Source organism: Natator depressus, chromosome 1 (assembly GCF_965152275.1).
Source record: "Natator depressus isolate rNatDep1 chromosome 1, rNatDep2.hap1, whole genome shotgun sequence".
Taxonomy (NCBI): domain Eukaryota; kingdom Metazoa; phylum Chordata; order Testudines; family Cheloniidae; genus Natator; species Natator depressus.
In genome coordinates, this window is record NC_134234.1 from 347,380,040 (window position 1) to 347,406,852 (window position 26,813).

The following is a 26,813-nucleotide window of genomic DNA, read 5'->3' on the forward strand; positions in this document are numbered from 1 at the left end:
CCAGGTCGCTCTTAAGGCGTTTAGCGTACATCTCCCGGCTGGCCACTCGCAGGCCGGGCAGCTGTCCACGGTTTCCAGGAAAAGCCCCTAGTGTGCCAGTCCTTCTTGAGGTCACCACCTCTTTGCCAGGGTCGAGCTTCAGACTCCTCCGCCCCTGGGACCGCTCGCTGCAATCCCCCGGGGGACCCTGTTACTGCAAAAGTCCTTCTCTCTGGTCACACACTCCCAGGGGTTAACCGCCCCCTGAAACCGTCTCTCTCTGAATCTTCAGCACGCCTGGTCCCCGTCAATCCTCCTTCGTTTTAGTGCTCCCCAGTCACTTACTGCAGGAAGCGCTGTTCACGGGGTGCAGTAGATCCCACCGCTGCCACCAGTTGTCACGGAGTGTGGGGGAGTCCGGGCCCTGCACCCCTCTTCCTGGGATTTGCCGTGACTCTCAGCCAGCCAGTAAAACAGGAGGTTTATTGGGCAACAGGAACACAGTCCAAAACAGAGCTTGTGGGGACACCCAGGACCCCTCAGTGAAGTCCTTCTGGGGGAGCAGGGAGCTTAGACCCCAGCCCTGGGGTTCCCTGCGTTCCTCCACCCAGCCCCAAACTGAAACCAACCCCGCCCAGCAGGTTCCCTGCTGCAGCCTTTGTCCACATTCCCAGGCAGAGGTGTCACCTCCCCCCCCCCCCCCGTCCTGGCTCAGGTGACAGGCTCTCAGGTCTCCCGTCCCCAGGGCACATTTCCAGGTCAACACTCCCCCCTCCCTGCTGCGTCACATCGTCACACAGGTGGTCACCTGAGGGCAGGGCAGTAGAGTTCAAAGTGATGACCAGAGGGGCTAGCACAGGCATTGTGGGACCCGTCTGGAGGCCGATCAGAGCGCACTAACAGACCAGGGCGTCCACGCTGGTGCCGCGGCGCTCCAGAGCGGGCACAGCAAACGTTATTCCCCTCGCCGAGGTGGAGCACCGGGAGCGCTGTAGCCGCGGAGTCAGAGCGCTCTACGTGCCTTGCCAGTGTGGACAGGGAGTGAGCTAGTGCGCCCGGGGCTGCTTTAATGCGCTCTAACCCGCAAGTGTAGCCAAGCCCCAAGAAGGCTAATGCCGTATTGGGCTGCATTAGTAGGAGCACTGCCAGCAGAATTGGGGACGTGATTATTCCCCTCTGTTCGGCACTGGTGAGGCCACACCTGGAGTTTTGGCCCCCCACTACAGAAAGGATGTGGACAAATTGGAGAGAGTCCAGCAGAGGGCGAAAATGATCAGGGCACTGGAGCACATGACTTACAAGGAGAGGCTGAGGATATTTAGTCTGGGGTTATTTAGTCTGCAGAAGAGAGGAATGAGGGGGGATTTGATAGCTGCTTTCAACTACCTGAAAGGGGGTTCCAAAGAGGAAGGATCTAGACTGTTCTCAGTGGTAGCAGATGACAAAACAAGGAGCAATGGTCTCAAGTTGCAGTGGGGGAGGTTTAGGATGGATATTAGGAAAAACTTTTTCACTAGGAGGGTGGTGAAACACTGGAATGCGTTACCTAGGGAGGGGGTGGAATCTCCTTCCTTTGAGGTTTTTAAGGTCAGGCTTGACAAAGCCCTGGCTGGGATAATTGAGTTGGGGATTGGTCCTGCTTTGAGCAGGGGGTTGGACTAGATCCTAAAACCATAGACTATCAGGGACCTCAGGAGGTCATCTAGTCCAACCCCCCGCTCAAAGCAGGACCAATTCCCAATTTTTGGGCCAGAGCCCAAATGGCCCCCTTAAGAATTGAACTCACAACCCTGGTTTAGCAGGCCAATGCTCAAACCACTGAGCTACCCCTCCCCCTTCTGAGGGCTCTTCCAACCCTAATCTTCTATGAGTCTACGATGCTATGGGCCAGTTGATGGTCTTGGAAGCCCTGGGGTGCTTTAGAGCATTTTGATTTTAACTTGATGCAACCTGTAGAAATCTTTGCATCCCTAGACACTATTGTGTCAGGCCCCTGGTAGGCGTTTTATGGTCATTTCCTCTCTCTTCAATTAAAGCTACACTCTGCAGCTTGTAACGGGGGCAGAGGGGGGCTGTGCACTGATCCGCTCCCTACAGAGGGAGATTGTCTTGAGCCGCTTCTGCAAAGCCGTATGCAGCGGCTCCCCCCACCCCGGCTGCCCATTCCTGCTGCCAGCCCTGCCTGGCACTGCAGGGCCAACCCCCGGCCTGGCGCGCCGTGCGGGTTTCTGTAGCTGTCTGCGCTGGGCAGCGGCTGGGCCAAGGCTCTGGGGTCCCGCAAGAGCCCCCTAGGGACGGAGCCGCGGGGCTTCCCCACCACCAGCCACAGCCCGGAGTCTGCCCGGTGCCCCGGGCCCCTGCTCCCAGACTTTCTCCTCCGCCTGGCCAGGGCCTTTCTTGGGCTGGGGCTGCCCCCCCTGTAACCAGCGCTGCAAGGAGCCGCCGCGATAGGCGCAGGCTGCACCGACCTGCCCCCACCCTCAGGACAGCAGCCGGTCCCGATCCCGATCCCGATCCCCCCCAGGGCGCACTGACTCCCCTGCCCGCCCCCTTCTGCTCGGCTGGGGTGGATCTGCCCCCGTGCGGGGGGACGGGAGCTGCCTCGGGGGGGGGCAGTTCCCTGGTACTTCATGCCCCCCCCAGCTAGCTGGTGATTTGTAGACGGTCCCAGAGGGGGCGGGGCCTGTGCCGCGGGGGCGGGGCCGGGAGCGCAGGCTGGGCCAGCTGGAGGGAGGCGGGGCGACCGGGGGCTGCATCCCGTGCGGAGCCGAGCCGAGCCGAGCCGGGCCGGGCAGAGCGCGCTGGGACGCGGCACCGACAGGGTGAGCGGCGCCCGCGGGCACCGGGCCGGCACCAGGGGCTAAGGGACTGGGTGGGGAGCAGCGGGGAGGTGGGGGGCGCCTGTGTGTGGGGGGGTAGGGAGCAGTGGGGGGCGCGTGTGGGGGAGCAGTGGGGAGGTGGGGGCCGCCTTTGGGGGGGTGGGGAGCAGCGGGGAGGTGGGGGGGGTGCCTGTGTGTGGGGGGGTAGGGAGCAGTGGGGGGCGCGTGTGGGGGAGGGGAGGGAGCAGTGGGGAGGTGGGGGCGCGGGGGGGTAGGAAGCAGTGGGGGGCGCCTTTGGGGGGGTTGGGAGTAGCGGGGAGGTGGGGGTTCGGGGGGTAGGAAGCAGTGGGGGGCGCGCGGGGGGGGGTAGGCAGCAGCGGGGAGGTGGGGGCGCCGGGGGGTAGGAAGCAGTGGGGGGCACCTGTGGGGGGGAGGGAGCAGCGCGGAGGTGGGGGGTGCAGGGGGAGGGAGCAGCGGGGCGCAGGTGCCCCAGGTAGGGAGCAGCAGGGTGGGGGGTGCATGAGCCCTTAGAAGAACCCAAGGCCCTGTCTGCTCTGCTCTGTGTATCTAGGGCGCTGTGTGGCAGCCTGGCTCCACCCCAGAGCTGACTGCACTTGTGGGGCCCCAGGGGCTGGGGCCAGCCGTGGCGGGGGAAGCGCTGCCTGGAGCTGTGCTGCCCACTGCCCCCTCTGCCGACAGCCTGCAAGGGTCCGTCCAGTGCCAGGCGATGAACTCTGCCAGGGCAGCCCCAGGCCGCTCGCGGGGCGCGGGCTGACCTCACGTCCCCAGGGCTGGGTCCATAGCCAGAGAGCTCCGGGCATGTTGGGGACCCTGGGCAGCCACAGTGTCTGCAGCCTGGCCATGGTGTCCCCCGTGGGTGGGGCCGGGGGCCCAGCCCTGCCTGGGTGAAATCGGGGGAGGGGAAGGACTGCGCCAGTGGCCGCCCAGCCTTGGCCAGTGAAGGGGGGGCCTGTTCCTGAGGCGGCGGCTGCCCATCTGTGGCATGTCCGAGGCCTCTCCCCTGGGGTGCCACGTGCTGCCCATTGCTGGGGGAGGTGTGCCAATGTCTCAGACAGGGTCCCCAGGGCTGAGCCTGCCATGCTCGCTGCCTGGCACACGGCCCATGCCTTTATCTGGATGCTTAGTGTCGCTGTGGCACCCTGGCACCGCGTGCTGGGCCCTGACCCAGCTGGGGTTCGCTCCCTGCAGGCCTGTGCACGGGGAAGGCAAGGTGAGGGGCTGAGCAGGGCAATTCCAGGCGAGGGGTCCCAGCTCCAGGGCTAGTGGGGACCAGGGAGCTGCAGGGGGTCACTGGCAGGGCCCGTGACTGGCTAATTCATAGGATTATACAAGATTGCAGCCCAGCCCCCCAGTTACCAGTGCCACGTGCTCCTGCAGCTCTGGGCACATGGGGTAGCCCCAGAAGAGACCTTGTCCCCCTCCTGTCCTGGTACTGGGGTGCAGCAGGGTCCCTCGCTGGGGGCACCAGCCCCACCAGACAAGATCGGGGGGGGGGGATTATCCCTCGGGCCCTGGTGGAGAGATGAGCGGGGAGTCCTCACTGCTCCAGCTGCTAGGTGGGAGTCAGCGGGGGCTGGGGCAAGGAGTGTCTGTGCGGTGCCCAGGGGCCCCGGTCTCCAGGGGGGTGGGCCTGGGTACCTGGCCCAGCTGGAGGTGAACAGGAGCTAAGGGCTGGCCCAGGCAGCACCATTCTCCAAGTGCAGGGCAGGTCAATCTGAGCTGCCGTCTCCCAGGTGAACGCAGAGCCCCTGGGCTATATCCCCCCTCCTAGCCCAGGTGAGACGCTCAACCTGCCTGCTTCTCCCTCTGGGCGAAGGCCGAGCCCAGCTGACAGATGCATAGTGCAGGACGGGGAGGCGCCCAGGTACGCTGGTGGGGAGTGCAGTGGGAAGACCCACGGAGCAGGATTCGATTGGGCCGGAGGCGGCTGCCAGGGCAGTGCCTGGCCTCCGTCTGGAAGCTGGGTCAAAAGTACAGGGGGCTCCCCAGTAGAAGCCCAGTGTCCAGGGGGCTGTTCGGAGCAGGTGGTGTCCGTGGGGAGCATGTTGTTTTTATATTAACAAATTGTCGTCTTTAGCTTCCAGAGTTAACACTGCACTGATTTCAATGAATAATTTTACCTTTTTCAGAGCTCTTTCAGATTTAACGGCACTGCATCAGTGCCAGGAGGGAGGGGGCCATGTGTGGGGCTGGTGCTGGTGGGTTTGAGGCGCCCAGGCGCTGTGGGGGTGTGTGTGGGAGGCCAGGGAGAGAGGGGCAGGCGTCAGGAGAGACTCAGCATGAGGGAGATCGAGCCCTCCCCAGGGAGCAAGGGAACAGGCTGTTCGTTTGACTGGTGGCCAGCGGGTGGGAGGCAGGAGGCCCCTTCCCTAGTCGCACGTGGCACGGCATCTCCCTCCTGCCCTGGGCTGAGAGTGGGCGCGGCGCCAGGCCTGCCTTGTGTAATCTGTTACGTAGCCAGGGCTGGGCCATCCCCGAATACTCCATTTCCTGTGAAAAGCATGCTGGGCTGGCAGGCTGTCCTCCACCTCATCGCTCGCAGGCATGGGGGGAACCCTGCGCAGGGTGCAGCAGGTGAGGCCCCACCGCTGCCCACGCTGGGCATTATCTAGAGGCTCAAGATGCCAGAGAAGCAGGGAACAGAGCGACAGCCCAGTTTGCCTTGCGCACAAAGACCCAGAGAGCAGAGGGGTGCGAAATATGGCCCCCTCCCCAGATCAGCACGCAGGAGTTTGGGGCCCGAACCCCAGGGAATTGTCTCCCCTGAGGGCATCACAGCAAACAGCTGGCAGGGCCCTGGTGGCTAAGCACACAAAGGCAGGAGCCGTGCACGCTGGACAAGCTGCCCTGGCAGGCTGCCGTTTGTGGCACAGCTTGTTGCCAGGGTAGTGCATGCCCTTGCACACCCACTGGGCACCTTTCCCTGAGGGCAGTGGCCAGGCTGGGCAGCCCTGAGGTCCCTTTAGCCCGGTCTCCTGCTTCCACCCGTGGCCTCCCGTGAGGTGTTTGAATTGGGTGAGTGGTTCTGCCCACGGTCCTAGCGCCCCCCAGTGGCAGGGAAAGCATGGCGCTGCAGGGTCTTTGGCTCTAATGCCCCGGTTGGCCACTTTGTCCCTGTGATGGCCGGTCACTGTCTGTCTTCCATGCCCGTGGCTGCCGGCCAGGCCTCCTGTCTGTTGGGTCCGATGGCTGGAAGCGGTCGCTAGCCAGACTCTGCCTGGAGCCAAGGTGCAAATGCTTGGCCGTGAGAGGAAGGAACCATTGGAGCCACTGGCCATGGGGGATTGTCCATCACTGGCCATTTTTCAGTCCAGGCTGGATGTTTGCCTGAAGCTCGGCTCGAGGGATGAATTCTGGGTGGTCCCATGGCGTGGGGAATGGGTGAACTTGCCTCCTGCCAGAAGCCAGGCCCTGGCACTATACCCAGCTACTGGTTAGGGGCTATGCAAAAATCCAGGCTTCATGCTTAACACTGAGGGCCCAGAACTGGGCAGCGCTGGGGCCGAGCCCCCTTTGATCCTGGGTCTGGGTCCTAACCCCTGGGTCTGACACCCCAAGCAAAATGGGGCAGGTGTATGCCCATGCTGGTGGGGGGCCCTGCTGGCCAAAGCAGTGTGACCATCCGGCCCTGCCTGGCAGTTGCAGGGACTTGTTGGAGGGCTGTTTGCAGGGCAGGGCCAGAGCCCACAGGCCTGATCACAGAAGCGGGGCCCCAGTTGGGCAGACACATGAGGGTCTCTTGTCTCTTTGCTAGGGACGAATGCTCTAGTCCAGTGGGGCTGAGGCCCTTTTGCAAATCCACCCCCTGGAAAGAAGACTTTCTGGAGCTGGCGAATGGGGATGGGTTTGTCGTGCCAGGGCAGGGCTGGGAGGCAGGACTCCTGGGTTCTTGCTCTGGGAGCAGAGGGGTGTAGTCGTTAGAGCAGTGGGGACTGAGACCCAAGGACTCCTGGGTTCTATTCCCTGCTCTGCTACTGGCTCACTGTGTGACCTGGGGTAGGACAGTCCCCTCCCCGTGCCTCAGTTTACCTCCCCCAACTCCCCACAGCCCGTGGGGGGACAGTACTCCCTGCTGCCGGGCATTGTGCTGCCAATGCGATACCCCACGCTGGTTCCAGCGGCACCAGCCTGCCCGCGTGTGTCTTGCAGGGCTCCCATGCCTGGACGCCAGAGGCAGCGCGGCCACAGCAGCCTGGATGCAGATGGAGCCGGCTGGAGACACCAGGGCTGCCCCCCGAGTGCAGCCTGGGGGCCCAGAGCCGCCCCCACGGCGGGCAGGGCAGCCTGCAGAGCTCTCCATTGCCCCTGGCGGGGCAGCAAGGGTGACAGCCTTTTCCAGGACCATCCGCCTGTACAGCAGCCCTGCGCCTGGGGGCAGCGCCCCCTCCAGGCCCCTGGTGGTGCTGCTGCCCTGGTTTGGTGCCCGGCCCCGCTCCATGGCGAGGTACCTGGAGCTTTACCTGCCACGCGGCCTGGACGTGCTGGTGGTGGAGAGTGATCTGAGCCACTTCCTATGGCCCCGGCACGGGCTGGCCTACGCGGCCTGCGTGCTGGGCCTGCTCCGGGACAGCCAGCCCTTCTGCTCCCGCCCGCTGCTCGTCCACGCCTTCTCCATCGGCGGCTACACCTTCGCCCAGATGATGGTGCACATGAGCCGGGAGCCACAGCGGCACCAGCAGCTGGCAGAGAGGATCCGGGGCCTGGTCTACGACAGCCTGGTGACAGGCAGCCTGGGGGACATGGCGCTGGGTGAGTGGGGTCTGGGCAGGTCCTGTGGGGCAAACCCCCTCTCCAGGCACTAGCCCCTGGGGAGAGGAGCGAGGCAGAGGACAGATCTTGCACTGTCCCCTCCAGCCTCACCTGTTCTGGAGCCCTGTCCAGCCGGGAGACCACCAGGATCTGCAGCAGGATGCGGGGCGTAAGAACGGCCACCCTGGGTCAGACCAATGGTCCATCTCTGACAGGGGCTGGTGCCAGGTGCCTCGGAAGGAATGAGCGGAACAGGGCAATTATCAGTGATCCATCCTGTCCCCCAGGCCCAGCTGCTGGCAGTCGGAGGTTTAGGGACATCCAGAGCACAGGAATGTGTCCCTACCCATTTTGACTAATAGCCATTGCTGGACCTGTTCCTTTTTGAACCCGGTTGTACTTTGGCCTTCCCAGCATGCCCTGGCCGTGCGTGACACAGGCGAGCAGGCCTGTTTGTTCTCAGCGTCTGTCCGTTGGGACGGGGGGCGATGCGCTGGCTGGGTGGGCTGTCCCCTCTGCAGATGCTGCCCCAGCTCCATCTGCAGTTTGGGTCCTTTCCTCCCAGGCTCCCGCTGCCACCCCTCCTGCCACACGGGATGCAGGCTGGGTTTGGCAAGGAGAGGAGCTGCTCACACAGCCCTGGGACGGTGGCATCTGTGAGAGCCGGGAGTCCTGGCAGACGCTGCCATTGCCCAGCCCCCGTGGTTAGAGCAGAGGTGTGGGTGGGGCAGGGTCTTGGCCGGGGCTGGGCCTTTCCCCGTGTGGCCAGCCAGCACTAGCCCCGGGGCTGACAGAGGGACAGCCAGGGGCCATGGGGAGCAGCAGGCAGGGAGTCACGGCCCAGCAGTCTCAGGACTGCGAGGGCCGAGGGAACGGGCGGAAGCCGCAGCAGGGTGGAGTCCCCAGGGAGGGTCTGCGACTGGCCTGGTGGCTCCCCTGCCCGCTAACCCCCTTCTCGCCCTGTGCAGGCGTGGCTCAGATGAGCAGCTCCGCGGCCTTCCGGCCCCTCATCAGGGGAGGCACCAGGCTTTACTTCAGCCTCTTGCGCTGCTGCACCGTGCGGTACTACAAAGCGGCACAGGGCGTGTTCTTCCGGCCGCCGCTTCGCTGCCCCGTCCTGGTCTTCCACTGCTGCAATGACCCCCTGAGCGACCCTGCCCTGGTGCAGGAGCTGCTGGAGAGCTGGAGGCGGGCAGGGATCCTGGTGCAGGCCCAGGCCTGGCAGGACTCGCGCCATGCAGCCCATCTGCGCCAGCACCCCCAGGAGTACCAGGAGGCACTGCTGGGATTCCTGAAGCAGCTGGACACGGCCCTGCTCCAAGCCAGACTCTAGCAGCTGGGGCTGGGTTGGCCCAAGAGCCCCTCTGACATGGGCAGGGGGACATGCAGCTGCTCCTGCAGCCAGAGCCCTGCTCCTCCCTGGCAGGCAGGGTGCTCCTGCCGTCACACAATATCCAGCCGCAAGCAGTGCCATTCCCCTTCCGCAGCCGGCCCTGCCAGGCAGGCCAGACCACAGGCCTCGGGCACAGAGCACGGGGACAACTGCTGCACCATGGACACCCTGGCTGGGGGAGGGGCAGCCACTGAGTCCTCTGCCCCAGCGAGGCATGATAGACACCTGCCTGCTCTAGCCCCATGGGGCTATGGCAAGGGGGGAGACACATTTCCCCCAGGTGGGTTGATGAGGGGGAGGGCAGCTGGTGCAGCCCTCCCCTCCCCTCGTTTCACCTCTGCCCTGGGCTGTAGGGGGACAGGCTGCTGGTGGCTGGCTGACTGTCACAATTCAGCAGCTCCACCTCCTGCCAGGAGCCCAGCTGCCTCTCTGCACCTGCCCTGTCCCTGCACAGAGCAAAAGCCCCTCACAGGGCCTGGGGGAATGGCCAGGCTGAGCAGGGATGGGGGCTCTGTGCCCCATTTCAGGCTAGTTTCAACATAATTTTTTTAACTCCCTCTGTAAATTAGTCTGAAATCCCGCTGGCCACAGGACCCTGCCCTGCCGCGGTTCTACAGTGCAGCTGCCACTGGTCCTGCAGCCACATGCCCTAGGCCCAGTCCTCAGGGCCGGGCCAGGGGGAGGAGGGGGATTGCAGCCCCTGCCCCAGTGAGCTGGTGGTTTGCCATAGCGAGTTGAGCTGGAGTCTACCTCAGCGTGCTCCACCACACCAGCCCCTGCCAGGCCCTGATGCTGCATTACTTTATTATTATTCTTCAATACACAATTACAAACACTGGACCCCAAATGTGCAAAGTTAAAGCCTTCTAACGAGTGGGGGGGGTCGGTGCTGCAGGGGGAGAGGCCGGGACTTGCCAGTAGCTGCAGTGACAGAAAAAGGAGATTTAAACTCATCTGGCAGGAACAGAGTGGAGGAAACAGATGCCCAGAGCCTGCAGCGTGCGGCAGTACCAGGCTGCACGTCCGAGGGCGCTGCAGCCAGGCCAACAGCACAGCTTGCAGAGGGGTGGCCAGGCCCCATTCCAGCTTTGGGGGTCACCCTGCCTAATCCCAGAGGGAGGTCACCCTGGGGCTGGGCAGGCTGCAGGGACCCCAGCAGCAGCTGCCAGGCGTGCAGCGGGATGATGTCCCGGGGGCTCTGTAGAGAGCGACAACGACGGAGAAGTCCGGGCAGCTTCTGGCCAGGACCGGAGGGGAGGTGGCTGGTCCATGGTGTTTGGTCCAGGTTGGAGAGACCCTGCTAACAAACAGCCTTGGGGGGCAGGGTAAGACAGCCCCTGGGCAGCGGAGGGTTAATAGGCAAGGCTCAGCCTCCTGTACAAGTTTATAAAATCCCTTGAAGCCCAGGGGCGACTGGGCCAGGGCCAGAGCCAGAGCCAGGCCCGGGCTGCCAGCAAGATCCCTGGGTCTCATGTCACTGCACCACTGCGGGGACAGGGAAGTGCTGGAGCCCCCCAGCGGCCCCCGGGCAGCACAAGCACCGGTGGGGGGACATGCCGCGGGGGCTGGCGGAGCCAGAGGCGTGGATGGACGGTGGCGTGGGGGGAATGCGGGCTCCAGCCAGGCCGCGGCTGCCTGGGACGATGCAGCGGGGGTGGGGGGGAGCTGGGGGCCCTGCTCAGCGCTCCTGTGGTGGATGGCCCAGTGCTAAGTGCTGAATCGCTCCTGCCCAGCCGGCAGAGGGAAGTGCCCCCCCCCCCGCAGCTCTTTCCAGCACCTGCTCTCTGTTCTCCTGCCCAGCCCAGGGGGGCTGGTTCCCGGGGCCTTGCATCAGGCGTGGGGGAGATCTGGCTGCCGTCCAGTCAGGGCCAGGTCCTGGCCAAAGGCGGCTCCGGGCAGGCGAGACGCTCTCTCTCGGCCGTAGTGCAAATCCATCCCTGTGAGGAGCGGTCGGAGCGGAGGGCTGGGCTACACGCGGCGGGCGGCGACCGGGGCAGGGACGTTGGGAGCTACGCGCTGGCTGCTGCTTCGGAGCCCGTCTTCAGTATAGCCGCTTCTCGTAACTGGCGGGGAGAGGGGGAGGCAGGGTTAGCGCGGGGCCGACAGCGCCCGCCCCCTGGGCAGGGCTCAGTGAACTCGCCCACATTCAGGAGCCCCTGGCCTGGCATCACGCCAGAGCCGGGAGGGGCAGGGGCTGAGCTGCCTGGCTGAGAGGGCGAGGGGAACAGCTGCTGGCAGGACTCTGGGGCCAGGCCAGCCCCTCCACAGACCATGCCGACACCAGCTGGTGCCCTGACCCGAAGCTGGGCCTGCTGCGGCACCTCCGCCTCCCAGCTCTCTGTCGCACTCCCGCATGGCACCAGCCTGGGACGAACAGCCAGGACCCTGAACCAGACCTCGCTGGTTGGTTGCCCCCTGCCCCCTCTCTGGCCCAGGAGGGAGTGGCTGATGCTGGCGGGCTGAGCCCCACACTGAGGGATGGCAAAAGCCTGCAGAGCCCTGGCTTCCCAGCAGGGAGCGCTCACGGCCTGGCCTGGCCCTGGCACCTGCAGGGCACATGGTGGTGACTGGCTGGCCGCCTCGCATGGGCAATGCCCAGAGCCAAGCAGCCCCACGCCAGGCTCACACGAAGCGGCCTCATGTCACGAAGGATCCAAAAGCGCTTTCCAGACACGGGAGCACACGAGCTCAACGCAGCGGGCCAAACCTTCTGCTGCTGCACCTCCGCTGGGCTCGCTGGAGTTAGCAGCAGATAATTTGGCCTAGGACTCGCTTCATCCACCATGGATAGGAAGGCACCTCAGGGGTGGGCCAGAGCAGCTGGCTGACAGCTCACAGCAACCCTGCACAGCCACTTAGGAGAAAGTGAAGGAGACGCCCATCCCCAGTTGAAGTTGGGGGCGGGGGGCCAGGACCAGAACCGCAAGGGTCACACTTTACAGAGAGGTGGGCAGCTGGCTAACCATCATGAGGGGGCAAGATTTTGACCACCTAATGGTGTAAAACCAACCAGTTTCCCCCAAGCCCTGCAGTAACCTTCCCTCAGGCGAGTGCTCCCCCGTCTCACACAGCCCTGCTCGCCCCTCCCGTCCCACGTTCGGGTCCTGCCTAGTCTGTCCTAGAGGATGGGGAAGCAGTCAGAGAATGGCCCCCCCACATGCCTGGGGGGCAGGAGTGATGTTTATGTACAGCTTAGATCCAGGCCTCATTCCAACCTCTGACCAGCAGCTGGGAGAAGAGAGCACTGAGACAGACCCTCCCACCCCCCACTCCCTTGAGGGATAACAGCGCCATCCTAAGCCACATTACCAGCTCCCCCAGCCCACAGGGAGGCCAGGTGCAAAAAGCCAGCAAGGCCTGGCCTGACACCCAGCAGAGGAGTTCAGAGCCCAGCCAGCTCCCCGAACGGCCCCCCTCCAGTGCGAATGAAAGGATCCCACCCCTCACAGAACCACTGCTGACGTTATGGGGCTCACCCAGGGACTCAGCTGGGAAAAGAACCCAGGAGTCCTGGCTCATCATTCCCCTCTGCCTGCTAGGTTTCAGAGCATCACGCTCCACGGCTACTGGACAGCAGGCCTTCCCTTTGTCGGCTCGAGCATGGGGCGCTGGCCCCATTGCCCTCTTGGGGTTTGCCCTCGCAAGCTCTCTGTGTCCCGCCTGCCCGCTGTGGGGCTGGCGATGCTGGTGGTTTTGTTTCTAACAGATGCGCATGCCGGACCACGCTTCTGCCGAGGCATCCGCCCGCCCAGCGGCAGGGCCGTCCAGCCCCGGCAGCAGCGAGCCGAGGAGAAAGCCAGTCAGCGTGCCCGGTGCATGGCCCCCTGGGTCCAGAGACACGCGAAGGAGATGGGGCCGCGGGAGCCTCAGCTCGCACCTGATACAAACTACTGCGAACGCCAGCAGTGCCCAACTCCCACTCCCAGACAGCGGGCACAGGCTGCCCCCACCACGCAGGGCGCCCCCCAAGTACAGCCGCACCCGCAGCTGCAGGACCCTGTCATCCCTCGGCCCAGGCCCCTCCGCCACCGGTCAGGGTCCCTCACCTGGCCCCCCTGTCCAGGCCCTGCCATTGCACAGGGGCTAACGGCTCAGAACCCCAACCCCTCCAGGCCCCACATGGCCCCAGTCCCTCACAGCACACCCCCAGGGCAGGGCCGTCCTGTTCAGCACCCCCAGCCGCCACCGAGCCCTCAGGCCTGACCCTTCCCCCACTGGCACATGCCTGCCCCACAGAGCGGGCACCACACGCCCCGTGGATCCCAGCCCCGGAGCCCTATGGTGCACAGACCCCAGTAGCCTTTCAGTCCATTAGCCTCCGCTCCCCCAAACCCTGTCCCCAGACCCCCGGCAGAGCCGAGCGCCATCCCCACAGGCCATCAACTCCTGCCCAGACCAGCAATGCCCAGGCAGCCCCCCTCCAACCACTGACCCCCGCCCCCAGGCAGGGCTCAGCTCCCCCCCACCAGCCTCTCTCCCCTAAATAGGGTCTGTGCGCTCTCGTCGGCTGGGATACAGGCCCCTCTGCAGGGAGCCCAGGACGCTGGGGTCCTGATGGGTGGGGGGCTGGTGTTCTCCCCCATTCCTGGGGCAGGCCGGGTGGGATTTCATGGCAGGGCCAACGCAGCTTGTGGCCCAACAGGCAGAGGCAGGAACCCCATCTCCCCCAGGGTCCTCGGCCCATCCAGAGGCGTTAAACCCCTGGCTCGTCCTGCTCCTGGCGCGGCAGTGACAGAGGGGAAGAGCCTGCTCTGGCCCAACCCCGGGGGCCCGCAGACGCTTCGGCCCCTTCTCTGGATGGGAGTGTTTGTAGCTGGGGGTCACGGCGTCCCCCTTTCCCCTGCAGCCCCCCGGTGAGGAACAGCCCTCCGCTAGCAGGGGAATTGGATTGGGGGAGCTTGGACACCAGACCCAGAGAGGGCCCCCCCCGGACTCAGCCCCCCACCCCAATCATTGCTCTACAACAACTACGGAAAGGAAAGGAGCTGGTTACTTACATGGCAGAAACGTAAAGCTACGGGCGGAGGCATGGGCAGGAAAGAGAGAGAAGGTTACAACGTGTTCCAGTGAGATGGGACCCCCTGCCCGTCCCCCAGCCAGCAGGGAGCCACCCCTTCCCCCCACTGCTGGGCACCGCAGCTGCCGAGATCCCAACACAGCCGGGAGGACGGCCTGGCTGGCCGCCCTCCCACCGGCGCCGCCCTACCCGGCCCGACGGGGCCCCCGGCCCCACCGGCGCCGCCCTACCCGGCCCGACGGGGCCCCGGCCCCACCGGCGCCGCCCTACCCGGCCCGACGGGGCCCCCGGCCCCACCGGCGCCGCCCTACCCGGCCCGACGGGGCCCCCGGCCCCACCGGCGCGGCCCTAGCAAGCCGAACGGGCCCTGCCGCTAAGCACCCACCACCTCAACCAGCCAGCCCAGCCCCGAACGGGTCCCTGCCTCCCAGTCACTGGGGGCCCGTGAGCCCTTGTCCATGCGGATCCCACTCACGGGGGACGCTTGCTTCGCGCACGAGGTCCACTGGGGCCATGTAAGCGCCCCGCATACCCTCCCCCGCCACCGCCATGCAGCCGGAGCAGCCTAGCGCGCCCCGCAGCCCCCTCCTGATCCCCGATCCCAGCAGAGAGGGACTGGAAGCCGGGGTCCGCAGGGACAGCACGTCTCGGAGAACCACAGTCACTGTTCTCGTCACGCCTGCCCACCTGGACCCCATGACGCTGACCAGCCGGCAGGTCCCAGCAGCTCTCCTGAAAGCGGCACCTGACCCCCGCAGCTGGTGCGCAGGGCCTGGGAAAGGCACGTGCCGCGTGGCTGCCCTGCCCCGCGCAGGGATCTCAAGCCTGCCGAGGCTGCCTGGCCCCTGGCGGCGCGAGCCCTGACACTGCCGGGAAGGCGACCCCTGCGCGCTGGTAACGAACAGCGCGGCACAGAGTGATCCACCTGGCTGCCTCCGGGAGGGGGCGCCGGCGCTTTTCACAGCCGCCCCCCGTGCCGCAAAGGAATGGGGCGATTTCCGGAACAGCTTTGGCCTGAGTGACTAACAAGGGCTCTGCAAACCCCGCGGCGCGTGGAGCTTGGTCTGGGGAGGTGTAACGGCGCGGACTCACCACCGCGGGCGCCTCCTGCTGGTTGCTCCGGGAATTAGCTCAGTGCAGCTCCGGCGCGCCCCCTGCGGGTGGTGTCTTGCCCGTTGTCTGCCCTACTCTGCTGTTTCGGACCCGCGTTGCTCCCCTGGCTCGGCGGTGTCCTCTTCAGGACACTGCCCGCCGGCAGCGCCCACTACTTCTTTCTCACCCCCCTTCTGGGGGTCACGGCAGTCCTGTGGCTTGCACCCGCCGCAGGGGCCCACCACAACCCAAAGTCTGGCCCCTCACTTCAGGGGCAAGTTGCAGTCTGTATCAGCCACTCTCCTCCGCGGCCAGCTGCAGTGCAGGGGGGGGGGGGACCCAGGCCCGCCCGCTACTTTGGGTCCTGACACAGGGACCCTCTAGTGGCAGCTTCTCTGCCCTCCTTCTCTCTCCTTGTCTGCCTATCAGCCCTGGGCCACTTCCCCTTGGCCCTTGCATCTTCTTGGCCCTCTCTGGCAGGGGTCTGGCCCAGGAAAGGAACAAAGCCCAGAGGAGGAGGGGCTGGAGGGGGAGTCAGTTTGGGGCTGGCTGGGGACATGGAGTGAAGGGCAGACGTGGTTGTCCGGCTCACTGCCCCCCCAAAATGGACCCAGCTGAGGGGTCCTGTTCTCTGCGCCTACAAGCTCTGTGTTAGACCATGTTCCTGTCATCTAATAAACCTTCTGTTTTACTGGCTGGCTGAGAGTCACGTCTGACTGCGGAGTTGGGGGGCAGGACTCTCTGGCTTCCCCAAGACCCGGCCTGGGCGGACTGGCTGTGGGAAGCGCGCGGAGGGGCAGAGGATGCTGAATGCTCCGAGGTCAGACCCAGGAAGGTGGAAGCCGGGTGAGCTGTGTGTCCTGCAGACAGGCTGCTCCCAGAGAGGAGACTTCCCCAGAGTCCTGACTGGCTTCATGGGGAGCAGGTCCAGAGCATCGCCCAGGGACTCTGTGACAGCTCTCCCTACACCCCCCCTGAGCCTGCCCAGCACTGCTCCTTCCCCAGTGTTACCCCTGGGAGCCCGTTGTCCTCCCTGCTTGTCAGGGAGAGACTCCCCTCTGCTCGGCTGGGCCACTCCTTAGATCTGGGCTGTCTCCGGTCTGGCTCCTAACAAGCCTCGCCCTAATTAGCTGCAGGTTTCCACAGCCTCCCTGGCTGCTTCTGCCCCACTCCAGGAGAAAATGGGTTAAAGTAGGCCAGAGAGGCTGCGCAGATGGGCAGCCAATCAGAAAGGGTCTGTGGGCAGCCAATCAGGGCCAGGCTGAGCACTATATAAAGGCTGCAGCAGGGTGGGGAGGGCAGTCTCCCGGGAGAAGGAGCAGCACCCTGGACCGAGCAGTGCTGGGCAGGGTAGAGTGCAGTGGGAGCTCTGGCTGACCCTGCCAGACTGCGGCTTCGAAACAAGGGCTGAGTGGGTGCTAGGGCTACGGGGAAGTGGCCCAGGGAAGGCAGGCAGCGATGGGGAGTGGAGGAAAGCAGCCAGCAGCTGCCGCTCAAGGGTCCCGGGGCTGGGTCCCCCCCTTGCACTGCATCTTGCCACAAGAGAGCATGGCCAATGGACTGCACCTTGTCCTTGAGGCAAGAAACTAGACTTTAGGTTGGCAGGTGTGGACTAGGACTGCTGATATACCCCCGGAAGGGGGGAGAATGGAGTAATGGGCACTGCCGGAGGGCAGTGTCCTGAAGAGGACACCGCGGTCCAGAGAGCGACGCGTGTCTCGGTGGTGGAGACAACACAGATAAACAGACAATGAGCGAGACACCAGCCAGCAGGAGGCACGCCAAGGCTGGAATGAGCTAATTCCCGGAGCAACCAGCAGGAGGCGCTGCGGTGGTGAGTCTTGACCCCATTACAAGGTCAGTCACTCAGTTCCAATGAAAAGACCTCCTGGGTGAGGTCTCGGCCCCACCTTACCCCCGAGACGGCAGCATGTGCTGGGACCCAGCTAACAGCTGGTGCAGGCAATAGCCACCGGGAAGGTGTTTTACTGACTGGGATGGTGAAGAGAGCACTTGGCTAAGGGCTCAGAGGGGAGGTTCCACAAGGCCCAAGGAGAACAGGGCTCACAAATCGAGGACCAAGCCTGGGCCAGTCCTTTCAGAGAGTCTGAGCCAGTGGGCTCGGGGAACGCTGTATGGGACCGCACTGGATGGTGGGAGGTTGTCAGCAGCAAAGTGGACTCCATGGTGAGGCTGAATAGCTGGAGTTGAAGGATGGCGTGTGAAATCTTGGGAAGGCGGGGATGGGAGGGGTCCTGATGGGTGAAACCAGGCTGTCAAGCCCAGATGCAAAATCTTTGCCACTTTGATCTCGCAGGGGGCCTCCAGTCCTGTGTGTGGATGTCTTGTATGGCTCTGTGACAAAGTGGGACTGTTCTTAATGTTTTCTCTGAATACTGTGTGGGTGCCTCAGTTTCCCCTATGCAGTTCTTAAGTATCCAGGTGGTGAGATAAGGGTGCGTGATTGTGACAGTGCCCTAGGAGGCCAGTGTGATGGTGTCTGCACAGAGAATGGCCGACACCCTGTCTCCTGATGGCCTGGGCCCCTCCTCTACAAAGGTGCCAACTGAAGGTGTTGGAGAACAAAGAGCTCAGGTGGCCTCCTGGCCCCGGAAAGAGACAAAGGCCAGAGGAGGGGCTGGAGAGTTTCAGTTTGGAGCTGGCTGGGGAAATGGGGAGAGGCTCAGATGGGGGTTTGACTCCCAAGATGGACCTGACTGAGGGGTCCTGTTCTCTGTACCTCCAAGCTCTGTGTTAGACCATGTTCCTGTCGTCTAATAAACCTTCTGTTGTACTGGCTGGCTGAGAGTCACGTCTGACTGCGGAGTTGGGGGGCAGGACCCTCTGGCTTCCCCAGGACCCTGCCTGGGCGGACTGGCTGTGGGAAGCACACAGTGTGGACAGGGATACTGAATGCCCCGAGGTCAACCCCAGGAAGGCCGAAGTTGTGTAAGCTTTTTGCCCTGGGGAGAGGAGGCTTCCCCAGAGCCCTGCCTGGCTTCGTATGGAGCAGTTCCAGAGCATCGCCCGGTGACTCCGTGACAGGCTCTCTAGAGCCATCCCCGGCTGCAGTGCTCAGCCAGCTTCCACGCCATCTGCTGTACCATCGTTGGGTCTGGATGAGGGATTTGCCCCGGTTCTGAGGGACTGGCGACAGGTCAGCGTCTGTATAGACGGGCGCAGCCGCAGGGGGTCTGTTAGCTGATGCTGGCTGGCCCAGTAAGGGGCTATGGATGCGACTGCATCCTGCCTCGTCTTCCTTACTGGGGTGGGGACGCACAGAGGGCATGGGGCAGGCTTCCTGGAGGGACCCTGGGCTGGTGCTCTGGGGCATCTGTTGTTCCAGTTGGGGGTGAGCAGGTCTATCGCCCCGTCTGTCGAACGCAGGTCTGAGAATGGAGTCCTTCAGTGATCGCACACGTTTGGCTCAGTGCTGTCTGCCCAGATTGTGATGTACTCCTGGAAGGAGGAGAGCCGTGCCATTTATTCCATGCAGCGGCTGACCGAGCGTGGCCACCTGCATCTGCACCGTGGTTCCTTTCAGCACTGTAGGAATGCTCTGCAGCCAGGGCAATCGCGCCAAATTCCAGCCCGTTGACCTGGGGGTCAGGACTCTTTCTGGGCATCTGCAATCACGCCCCTTCGGAGGAGTGCCTGCTTCCCTCTGCAGACTGCCTGGAGGTTCGGCCAGCTGTCAGGCCCAGGAGGGGAGTGTCCACAAGATGCTCAGCCACCCTGGAGAGAGAGTGGGGTGAGCTCTGGCAAGCAGAGTGCTTGGTGCCACGTGACCCAACACTCAGAGACAGCGTTTTTCTGTCCGATCACGGACGTGTTCATCTGGGCCCGAACCTCTGTGCATTCTGTGGGCCGGGCAAGACCAACGGGGCAACCTGCCGTCCCATGATCAGTCATGACTCAGTTTCTTTGGTCTCTCCGTTCTGGGAAAGAGGAGCTGCACCCTGGGTTGCCCTTTAGTGGGGTGCAGGCGGTTCTGGGCTCCAGTTCCAAGCTCCCAGCTGGTGCCAAACTGTTTGGAGGGCCGCGGACGGCTGGCTGAAGGGGCTGCAGACACTTTCTGGGTACCAGTAATAGGAGCCTCCAGCAAAGAGTCCCTACTTACAGGGCGCGGGAGGAGTAGGAGCTCAAGGAGGAGGGCCCCTTTGGGGGGTCAGAGAATCTCTTTCCAACTGGATGCTCCCCTCACAGCTCACTCCAGCAGGGAGAGTGTTAGACGAGCATCCCCGGACGGGCGGGTTCTGGCGGAGAAGGACCAGCAGCCTAGGACACGGCTCCCACCCAGACGAAGAGATCCCGGCTGGGCCCAACATGCAATGGAGTGAGGTCATCGCACGGCGGGAAGCCGGAGAGATTGGCTTGGCCCCCCCCCCGGCAATTACAGCAGAGCCTCTACTAGCCGCTGATCGGGGAGGGCAGAAACCTCTCCAGGGGACAGCAGGCCCGGGGCGGAAGTGCCGGGAGGAACCATTCAAGGCTGAAAGTGCACCCTGGGTACCTGGCCGCTCGCTGTGAGAGACCAGCATCTCTCCTTCGCCACCAACGCCCTCCGTCTGGTCACGCCTGTGCGGCTGACCAGTGGACACGGCTGCAGGGCGCCAAGGGGAGTGGGCAGGCGCCGCAGGGCGCCATCTCGCTGCCATGGAGGGTCAGAGGGGGATGAGGGACGGCCAGGGCTGCTCTGCCCTCGGGAGGGGAGGATGAGGACAGGATGCAGGAGCAGCCCCATGAGCCCTGCCAGCCCAAGATCCTGATTTGTGCCCGAGGCGCTGGAAACGGGACCCGCGCAGCGTTCCTCCAGCCGCCCCCAGGCAGGGAGCCCGCCCAGCAAGCCTGCAGTCTGCCCGGGAAGAGGGGGGACGGCGCAGAGGGGTTAACGCCAGCAGAGGCAGGGGAGGGCTGAGCCGGTGCCATCCGCGCTAATCCCCCCAGGCAGGGCAGGGGCTGAATTCGAGTCTCAGCCCATGAGCGAGGAGACAGACAGGCCAGCCAGCCAACCAGCACGGTTAGCTCCACTACAGCACAAGCCCTGCCCCACCCAAGCACAAGATGATCCTCTGCGGCACTAGGGAGTATGGGCAAACGTGCGGGTGCCGTGCTCCGGGCAGGGGCATCCTGGTACCTCCCTGCTGGGAGGGGCCTGGGGAGACGGGCTCAGCTGCCCAGAGGTGTAACCCCCCCGCCCCCGAAGGCTGGAAGCTGCTGACAGCCCGGCCAGGGGCATGTCCCTGGTTATCTGGGGACGCTCCCACAGTCGTCCGGGTGCAACAGACCCGAGTGGATTCTCTACCCTGCTCCATCACAGCGCTAGCCTGTCCGCACGCTGGGCTCGAGGGCTAGTCTGGGCCACGAATCCAGCCCGTCTCCCACCCCTCACCCTCCAGTCACAGCCACGCTCTCAGGCCCGGGTGCCGCTGGCGTGGTTACAAGCCTGAGTTACTGACGGGAGAACGTGGGAGAGGAAAACAGAGCTCCCAGCTGAGAGAGAGCCTGGAAAGCGAAGGGAAAATCCCCTAATCAGCCGGCCAGGCACCGGCCAGGCTGAGCGCGCGTCTGGGAAGCCGCAGCATTCGCTGAAGGGCCGGTCTCCTGAACAGACATTTACACTCCTCAGTGCAGCCTTTTGCCTAGGGCTCGGCCTGCATCTGAAGATCCCTCCGACAAAGCGAGCAGTGTCGGCTTTGGCAATGGGACATTGCTCCTCCCACAGACTGGACGCTAGACTGGACTCACACCCAGACCCCCAGCCGTGGGTCCCGCTGCTGCTCCCCCCACGTCCCAGCTGCGCCCACGCAGACCTTACCAAGTGAAACTAAACGCTCCTCCTGCCCAGAACGAATCGAAGGCCGCAGCCTTCCCACGGGCCAACAGATGAAAGACGCTGGCGTTTCCAGGCCATGGCCCGTATCTCCCGGATACGCTGCCGATTCGCCCCCCGCGCACCAGGAGCACTTGGTGTGGGGCTGAGATCACACGGCTGGCCTCGCAGGCCGAGCACAGTCAGGGTCTCTGTGGTGCTCACTCCATGCGGCCTGACCTGGGAGCCGTCCGTTGGCAGCACGTTAACCGGGGCGGGCTGGCACGTGACCACACGCAGCCTCTGGGTCAGAAATGGCCTCCAGAGCCTGAGTGCCCAGGCGCTGCCCTCAGGGGCCGGCTCAAGGCAGAGCTCTGCCTGCCGGGAACTGCAGGCTGCTCCCTCTGTATTCAGGGTGGATGGCCACAGGCCGCTCACGATGGCTCTGGCAAGTGGCTCTCACCCGCCAAAGCCATCTGGTCAATTTAGACTAAACTCTTTCGGGCAGAGACCCTCTGCTACCCTGGGTTCGTGGAGCGCCCAGCACAAGGGGGCCTGAGCTCAGCTGGTCCTTAGGCACTACTGGAATAAACACGAGTAATAACAGGCGATGCCGTGACGGCTCCAAGCGTCCTACCTACGATATACAGTCCCTTGGCAGAGGGCTGCTAACCCAACCCCCTGGGGTCCCACCGGTGCTCAGAGAGAGACCACACCCCGGGGCAGATGCAGGAGCAGGGAGCCAAACATCGCCCTGCTGTAAAGGGGAGAACAGGTGAGCATTTGGGATCCGCTCCCTTGCGGACAGCGCAGGGGGCTGTCAGAGACACACACCGCCCGCAACAGTGCCCAGCACTGCACGGGAGCGGCTGTTCGCCCAGCCCCAGGACGGGCTAGGCCTGGCCTCTGGGGGCATCTGTGGGGTCAGTGACGTGTGGAGAAGCTCTCTCGCTCCGGTAACAACTCCTCCTTGCCAGCAGGACACTGCTGCCAGCCTCTGCCCTCACCTCTCTCGCCTGTCAGAACAGACCCCAGCGCGGAGAGTCACCCGCTGCCAGCAGAGCGGGTGCCCAGTGGGGACAGGGGCTGGAGACAGATGACGCCAGGGTCGCGCCCAGCTGGCAAGGGGTGGCAGGCTAGCACGGGCACGGGGTGGCAGGCACAGCCCTGCTGTGACACAGCGACTGGCTGCCTTCCCCGAGCTGTGTCACCGGAGGGGCTCGGCGCTGGAATACCGGACGTGCAGCGCTCTCCATCTTCCACTGGCTGCCCCCCCGCTGGGCAAGGCCGTCCCCAGCGCTGAGTAGGGATCTGGGGCCAGACTGGGAGTCCTCGGCTCCCCGGGCCTCGTGGAGCGAGGCTGCAGGCAGCCCTTCTCCACCAGGCTAGCCGCATTCCCAGCACACCACGTGGAGCGAGCACAGAGGTGGCAGTGGCTCTCCGAGGAGGGTCCCTGCCTGCCCCAGTGACAATCCTGCTGCCCACCCAGAGCGGGGAGCGGGCACAGGGCACTCCACAGATCCACCCTGGCCCTCCCCACCCCCAGAGAAATCCTCGGCTGCCCTCCAAAAGGGAGGAGAACATTTGGGATTTCCAGCAGGGAACCCAGCTCCAGGCAGCTGTTCAACCACCGGCCATCCGGCTGACCCACCCTTTCCACTCTGCCTGTTTCCACCTGGTGTCTCTTGTCTCACACGGAGACGCTGAGCTCCTTGGGACTAGGAGCATCCTCCCATCGTGTGTTTGTACAGCACCTAGCGCCCAGGGGGCTGATCCATGAGTAGGGCACCTCGGCGTTACCACAGCGCACCCAATGCCAGATTGGCACGGCAGTGAGCGTAGGGGCAGGAGAGAGGGGGAGGAGAAGGATCCTGGTCAGCACATGGCGAAGGGGGCAGAGGAACCTTTGGGATGGTCGCGGCTGCCTGTGCACAGTGGGGAGCTGGGCACTGACAGGGGGCACTGAGCTGGCTGCCCGGGGGGCTGCAGGGTCACAGGAGGGCCCCTGCCTGCACCCAGCCCTCCAGCCAGTCAGGAAATGCAGGGACGCCCCCCGGGCCATGCACCGCATCCTGGGTAACCGCAGGCTGCCAAGCAGCAGCCAGAGCCGGGGCAGGGAAGCAGCAGGGTACTTACGAGTGGAGGCCGTGGACGCCGCCTTCGATCTGGGCCGACATGGTTCTCTTCTCAAACTTCAGCTCGCCCGAGTACATCATGGAGCTGGCAAGCAGAGACAGCGCGGCTAGGAGTGAGGCAGAGACACCTGCGACCGGCCCGGGGGGCACGTGGGGGACAGAGCAGAGCGCGCACAAGAGCGAGTCTGCCAGAGCAACCCGCCAGGCCCCATGCCGGCGCCCATGGCAACCTGGCTCGGCCCAGGCTGCGCCATCCCCCCCACGGCAACCTGGCCCAGGCCAGCCCACACAGGTGCCACGACAAGGCTGCCCAGCTGCGTTGGCCCCGCCACGGTGCCCCGGCCCCAGGCAGTAACTGCGACCCGTCACAGGGATCTAATCCCACCCAGGGCCCTGCTACCAGAGCCCCGGACTCAGTGACGTAACTGCCCAGCTAACGGGGCCCCGGAGCAGCCCCCACGTGTCACAGGGCCGGTCAGCCACGTGTCAGCCGCCCCTTGGCCTCTCCCGTCCCGTGGCACCCCCGGGTGCTGTGGCCGCCGTCCGTGTGAGACGCCCTCAGCGCAGTCTGGGGGGATGAGCACTGGGGCGGGGAGCTCAGCTGCTTCCCCCAGCTTGGCTCCCCACCCCTCAGATGCCACCTGTCTCCCCCTCCCTGGGAGGGGACAGCCCAGGATCTTGCTGGGGCCAGGCGGGGCTGATTTCTCAGAGGCCCCAGCCCCAAGGCGGCCCCTGGCAGGCACCTCTCAGGACAGCCTGCCTAGGGCTGAGTGAGAACCGCAGCCTGGCCCCTCACCGGAGGATGGAGAGGCTCCTGGCCCCGATGTCCTGGCAGCCGTGCTGAATGCCCGCAATCAGGTATGGGACGAACTTCTGGATGGAGCCCTTGTCCTGGATGGAGCCGGAGACGCCCTGCGCCACCTTCACCTTATCCCCTTCGCTGCGGGGGAGAACACGGCGGCTGTTATGGGGGGCCCCGCGCCAGCCTCTGCTCCCCAACGGGATCCTGCCTCCAGCCTGCCCGCCCCCGCCCCCAGCTGCCCTGCTGCCCCCGGGCCCCACCCTGAGCTGTGGCAGCGCCTGCCAGGCAGGCTGCGTTCCCGGCCCCCACCCCAGGCTGGACAGAGGGGCCCTGCCCCTGCCCCTGCCCCATACCTGAAGTATCGCTTCTGGCTGCTGCTGTTCTTCTCCATGGCATCGAGCGAGCCCATCCCCCGGTACTTCTTCAGCCTCACGCCGTCGGAGAAGAAATACTCGCCTGGGGCCTCCGTGGTGGCCGCCAGCAGGGAGCCCATCATCACTGCCCGGGCGCCAGGGAGAGGGGCAGAGAACGGGGGACATTAGTGCCACAGCAGAGACCGGGCCCCCACCCCCCGAGCACGCCTGGGCACGACCGCAGCCCCCGAGCCCCCAGGGTGCACAACGGGTGCCCGGCTGCCCAGCTCCCAAGCCCCCCGTCCCCGTGCCTGCAGTAATCGCCACGTCAGGGCCGAACGCGGCTGTCTGGGGGTGCAGGGGCCGCCACGTATTGGGCGTCTGCCTGAAGACTCGGGGGCCAGCACCCCCAGCACGGAGGGAATTCGCCTGTGGAATCCAACAACCCAAGGCACGTGGTATTTCATGCACCCAGCCGTGGCACACCGCAGCCAGCACCGCCCGGGAGGGGAGATCGCCCCCTGCTGAGCCCCTGCCCCATTCCCTCAGGACAGCATTCCCATGTGCCACCCAGGGCACGGACTGCACGGGGAGAGCGCCCCGGCGGATCCCTGCACCACTGGGGGCAGGCAGGTTGGCCCCACGGCGACAGCCTCACTCACCCGTAGAGGCTCCTAGAGACAGCGCCTTCACCACATGCCCCACCGTCTGGATGCCGCCATCCGCGATCACAGGCACGCCGAACCTGCGGGCGTACTCCGCCACCTTGTACACGGCCGTGCCCTGGGGCCTGCCGCACGCCATCACTGCAGCCAGGGACAGGAGCGTCAGCACCGGGGGACACGCCGGGCACCGCACGGGGCTGGGTTCCTCTGCCAGCCGCGGGCGTCAGCCCCGCTAACAAAGGCCAGGAGCCGTGCGCACAGGAGAAGCTGTTCCCTGCAGCGCCAGCCTGGCCCGAGCAGGGGCCCGGAGGCCTCCAGCAGGGTGGGGAGGAAGGGGAGAGTGGGGCAGAGCAGCCCCCACCCAGCCTCAGCTACGCCTCTGCCCAGCGCGACACTGGTCCGGGCCCTTCGTGCCCCGCCGGGGGCTGCTGACCCCGCTGGGGCTGCGAGGGCCCGCGATGCTGGGAGCTCACCCCTACCTTCCTGCGTGATGCAGATGGAGCCGCAGCCCATGCCCACGCGCAGACCATCCACCCCCGCGTCCGTCAGGTGCTTGGCCTGCGCCGCTGTCACCACTGTGGATCCAACAGGAGACGAAAGCAAAGGCAGCCGTGAAATACCTGGTCACCGGGCCCGGGGCAGAGTCCAGGGCCCCGCCCGGCCCGCTCTCAGACCGGGAATCCCAGCCCCTCTCCCCACCCTGCAGCAGGACCCACTGGGGCCTTGGGCTGGGAGACTTGCCACGGCCTCTCGGGCCGGGGAGGATGGACAGGGCAGAGCAGGTGCAGGAGGGCGTTGGCGGGCAGTGCCCCGGGCCACGCTCTGCTGGCTCGGGCAGGGCTGCTCCAATGGGCCTGGGCAGGCAGGGTCTGCTACGACTCCCGGTCCCAGTGAACCAGCTCCGGTCCCGGTACGGCGAGCACTCGCTCCAGCTCCGCCTAGGCTCAGCAATTGCCACCAGCAGCGTGGTACCCGGCTGCCCAGAACAAACCGGGCAGGGGCTCCCTCAGCTTGAGGGGGGGCCCTTGGTGCAGGGGCGGGCGGAAGATCCCTGCTTTCATCAGCCCCAATGACCTGTGGGGCTTGTACATGTGCAGCCCGCTGGGGATGGGCTCCACACAGCCTATTGCTCCCAGACTAGCCTTGTCCCGAGAGAGGGTGGTCGGACGTATTCCCCTTTCCCAGCCGCTGGAGCCGTGCCGGGGAGCGAGCAGAGCCCTGGGCCCAGACACGCCGTGCGGGGCACCGGAGCCATGCCGGGGAGCGAGCAGAGCCCCGGGCCCAGACACGCCGTGCGGGGCACCGGAGCCGTGCCGGGGAGCGAGCAGAGCCCCGGGCCCAGACACGCCGTGCGGGGCACCGGAGCCGTGCCGGGGAGCGAGCAGAGCCCCGGGCCCAGACACGCCGTGCGGGGCACCGGAGCCGTGCCGGGGAGCGAGCAGAGCCCCGGGCCCAGACACGCCGTGCGGGGCACCGGAGCCGTGCCGGGGAGCGAGCAGAGCCCCGGGCCCAGACGTGCTGCGTGGGGTGTTCCGGCAGCGCCATACGGCCCTTGCTGGAGCAAGGTCATAGAGGTACCACCCGGGTGTTCAGTGCTGTGCCCATCGGAGCCACGGCCCCCGAGCGCCCCGCCCTGCACCCGCCGGCCAGGGCTGCGGCCCCCAGAGACTCACCATTCCCACCGATCACCTGCAGCTCGGGGTATTTCTGCTTGATGTAATGGATCATGCTGATCTGATACACGGAATTGCCCTGGGAGGAGTCCTGTGGGGGGGACGAGACCACAGTCAGAGCAGGAAGGGAACAGGAGAGAGAGCTCCGGCCCCGCCCCCACACTGACCCCCCACCGCTGACTGCAGATGGGCCCAGCTGGAAGGGCCCTAGGAAGGGAGATCCCCAGACCCTGCTCCGCCCCGGGGTATCCTGGCTCCTTCCCTGCCCTCCAGCACACACTGGCCTGGCAGCTCTCTGGCGAG

At 65.2% G+C, this 26,813-nt stretch overlaps 2 protein-coding genes across 12 annotated transcripts in view; one reads left to right on the forward strand and one right to left on the reverse strand.

Moving 5' to 3' along the window:
- The first annotated feature begins 2,733 nt into the window (after positions 1 to 2,733).
- LOC141980985 (transmembrane protein 53-A-like) lies at positions 2,734 to 9,801 on the forward strand. Its single transcript, XM_074942800.1, has 3 exons — positions 2,734 to 2,801; positions 6,969 to 7,568; positions 8,537 to 9,801. Exons 2-3 carry the CDS (start codon positions 7,016 to 7,018, stop codon positions 8,899 to 8,901), a joined length of 918 nt encoding a protein of 305 aa, XP_074798901.1. The 5' UTR covers positions 2,734 to 2,801; positions 6,969 to 7,015; the 3' UTR covers positions 8,902 to 9,801.
- IMPDH1 (inosine monophosphate dehydrogenase 1) overlaps positions 9,749 to 26,813 on the reverse strand; it is a 42,634-nt gene continuing 25,569 nt past the window's right edge. For 6 of the 11 annotated variants that reach the window (XM_074942796.1, XM_074942793.1, XM_074942794.1 and 3 more), the window contains 8 exons: positions 26,511 to 26,601; positions 25,317 to 25,424; positions 24,835 to 24,978; positions 24,173 to 24,317; positions 23,814 to 23,957; positions 23,019 to 23,102; positions 13,959 to 13,975; positions 9,749 to 11,024 (listed from right to left, as the gene is read on the reverse strand). In XM_074942796.1, the coding sequence (XP_074798897.1) occupies positions 10,930 to 11,024; positions 13,959 to 13,975; positions 23,019 to 23,102; positions 23,814 to 23,957; positions 24,173 to 24,317; positions 24,835 to 24,978; positions 25,317 to 25,424; positions 26,511 to 26,601 (828 nt within the window). In that variant the 3' untranslated portion in view covers positions 9,749 to 10,929. Of the gene's footprint in view, positions 11,025 to 13,958; positions 13,976 to 23,014; positions 23,103 to 23,813; positions 23,958 to 24,172; positions 24,318 to 24,834; positions 24,979 to 25,316; positions 25,425 to 26,509; positions 26,602 to 26,813 lie in introns of those variants that run through there. The other 5 variants (XM_074942791.1, XM_074942790.1, XM_074942798.1 and 2 more) reach the window with 5 other exon arrangements.

Coding starts and splice junctions, on each gene's coding strand:
- LOC141980985 (XM_074942800.1), top strand. CDS start 7,016: ATGCAGATGGAGCCGGCTGGAGACACCAGGGCTGCCCCCCGAGTGCAG. Junction 7,569..8,536: donor CCTGGGGGACATGGCGCTGG/GTGAGTGGGGTC, acceptor CGCCCTGTGCAG/GCGTGGCTCAGATGAGCAGC.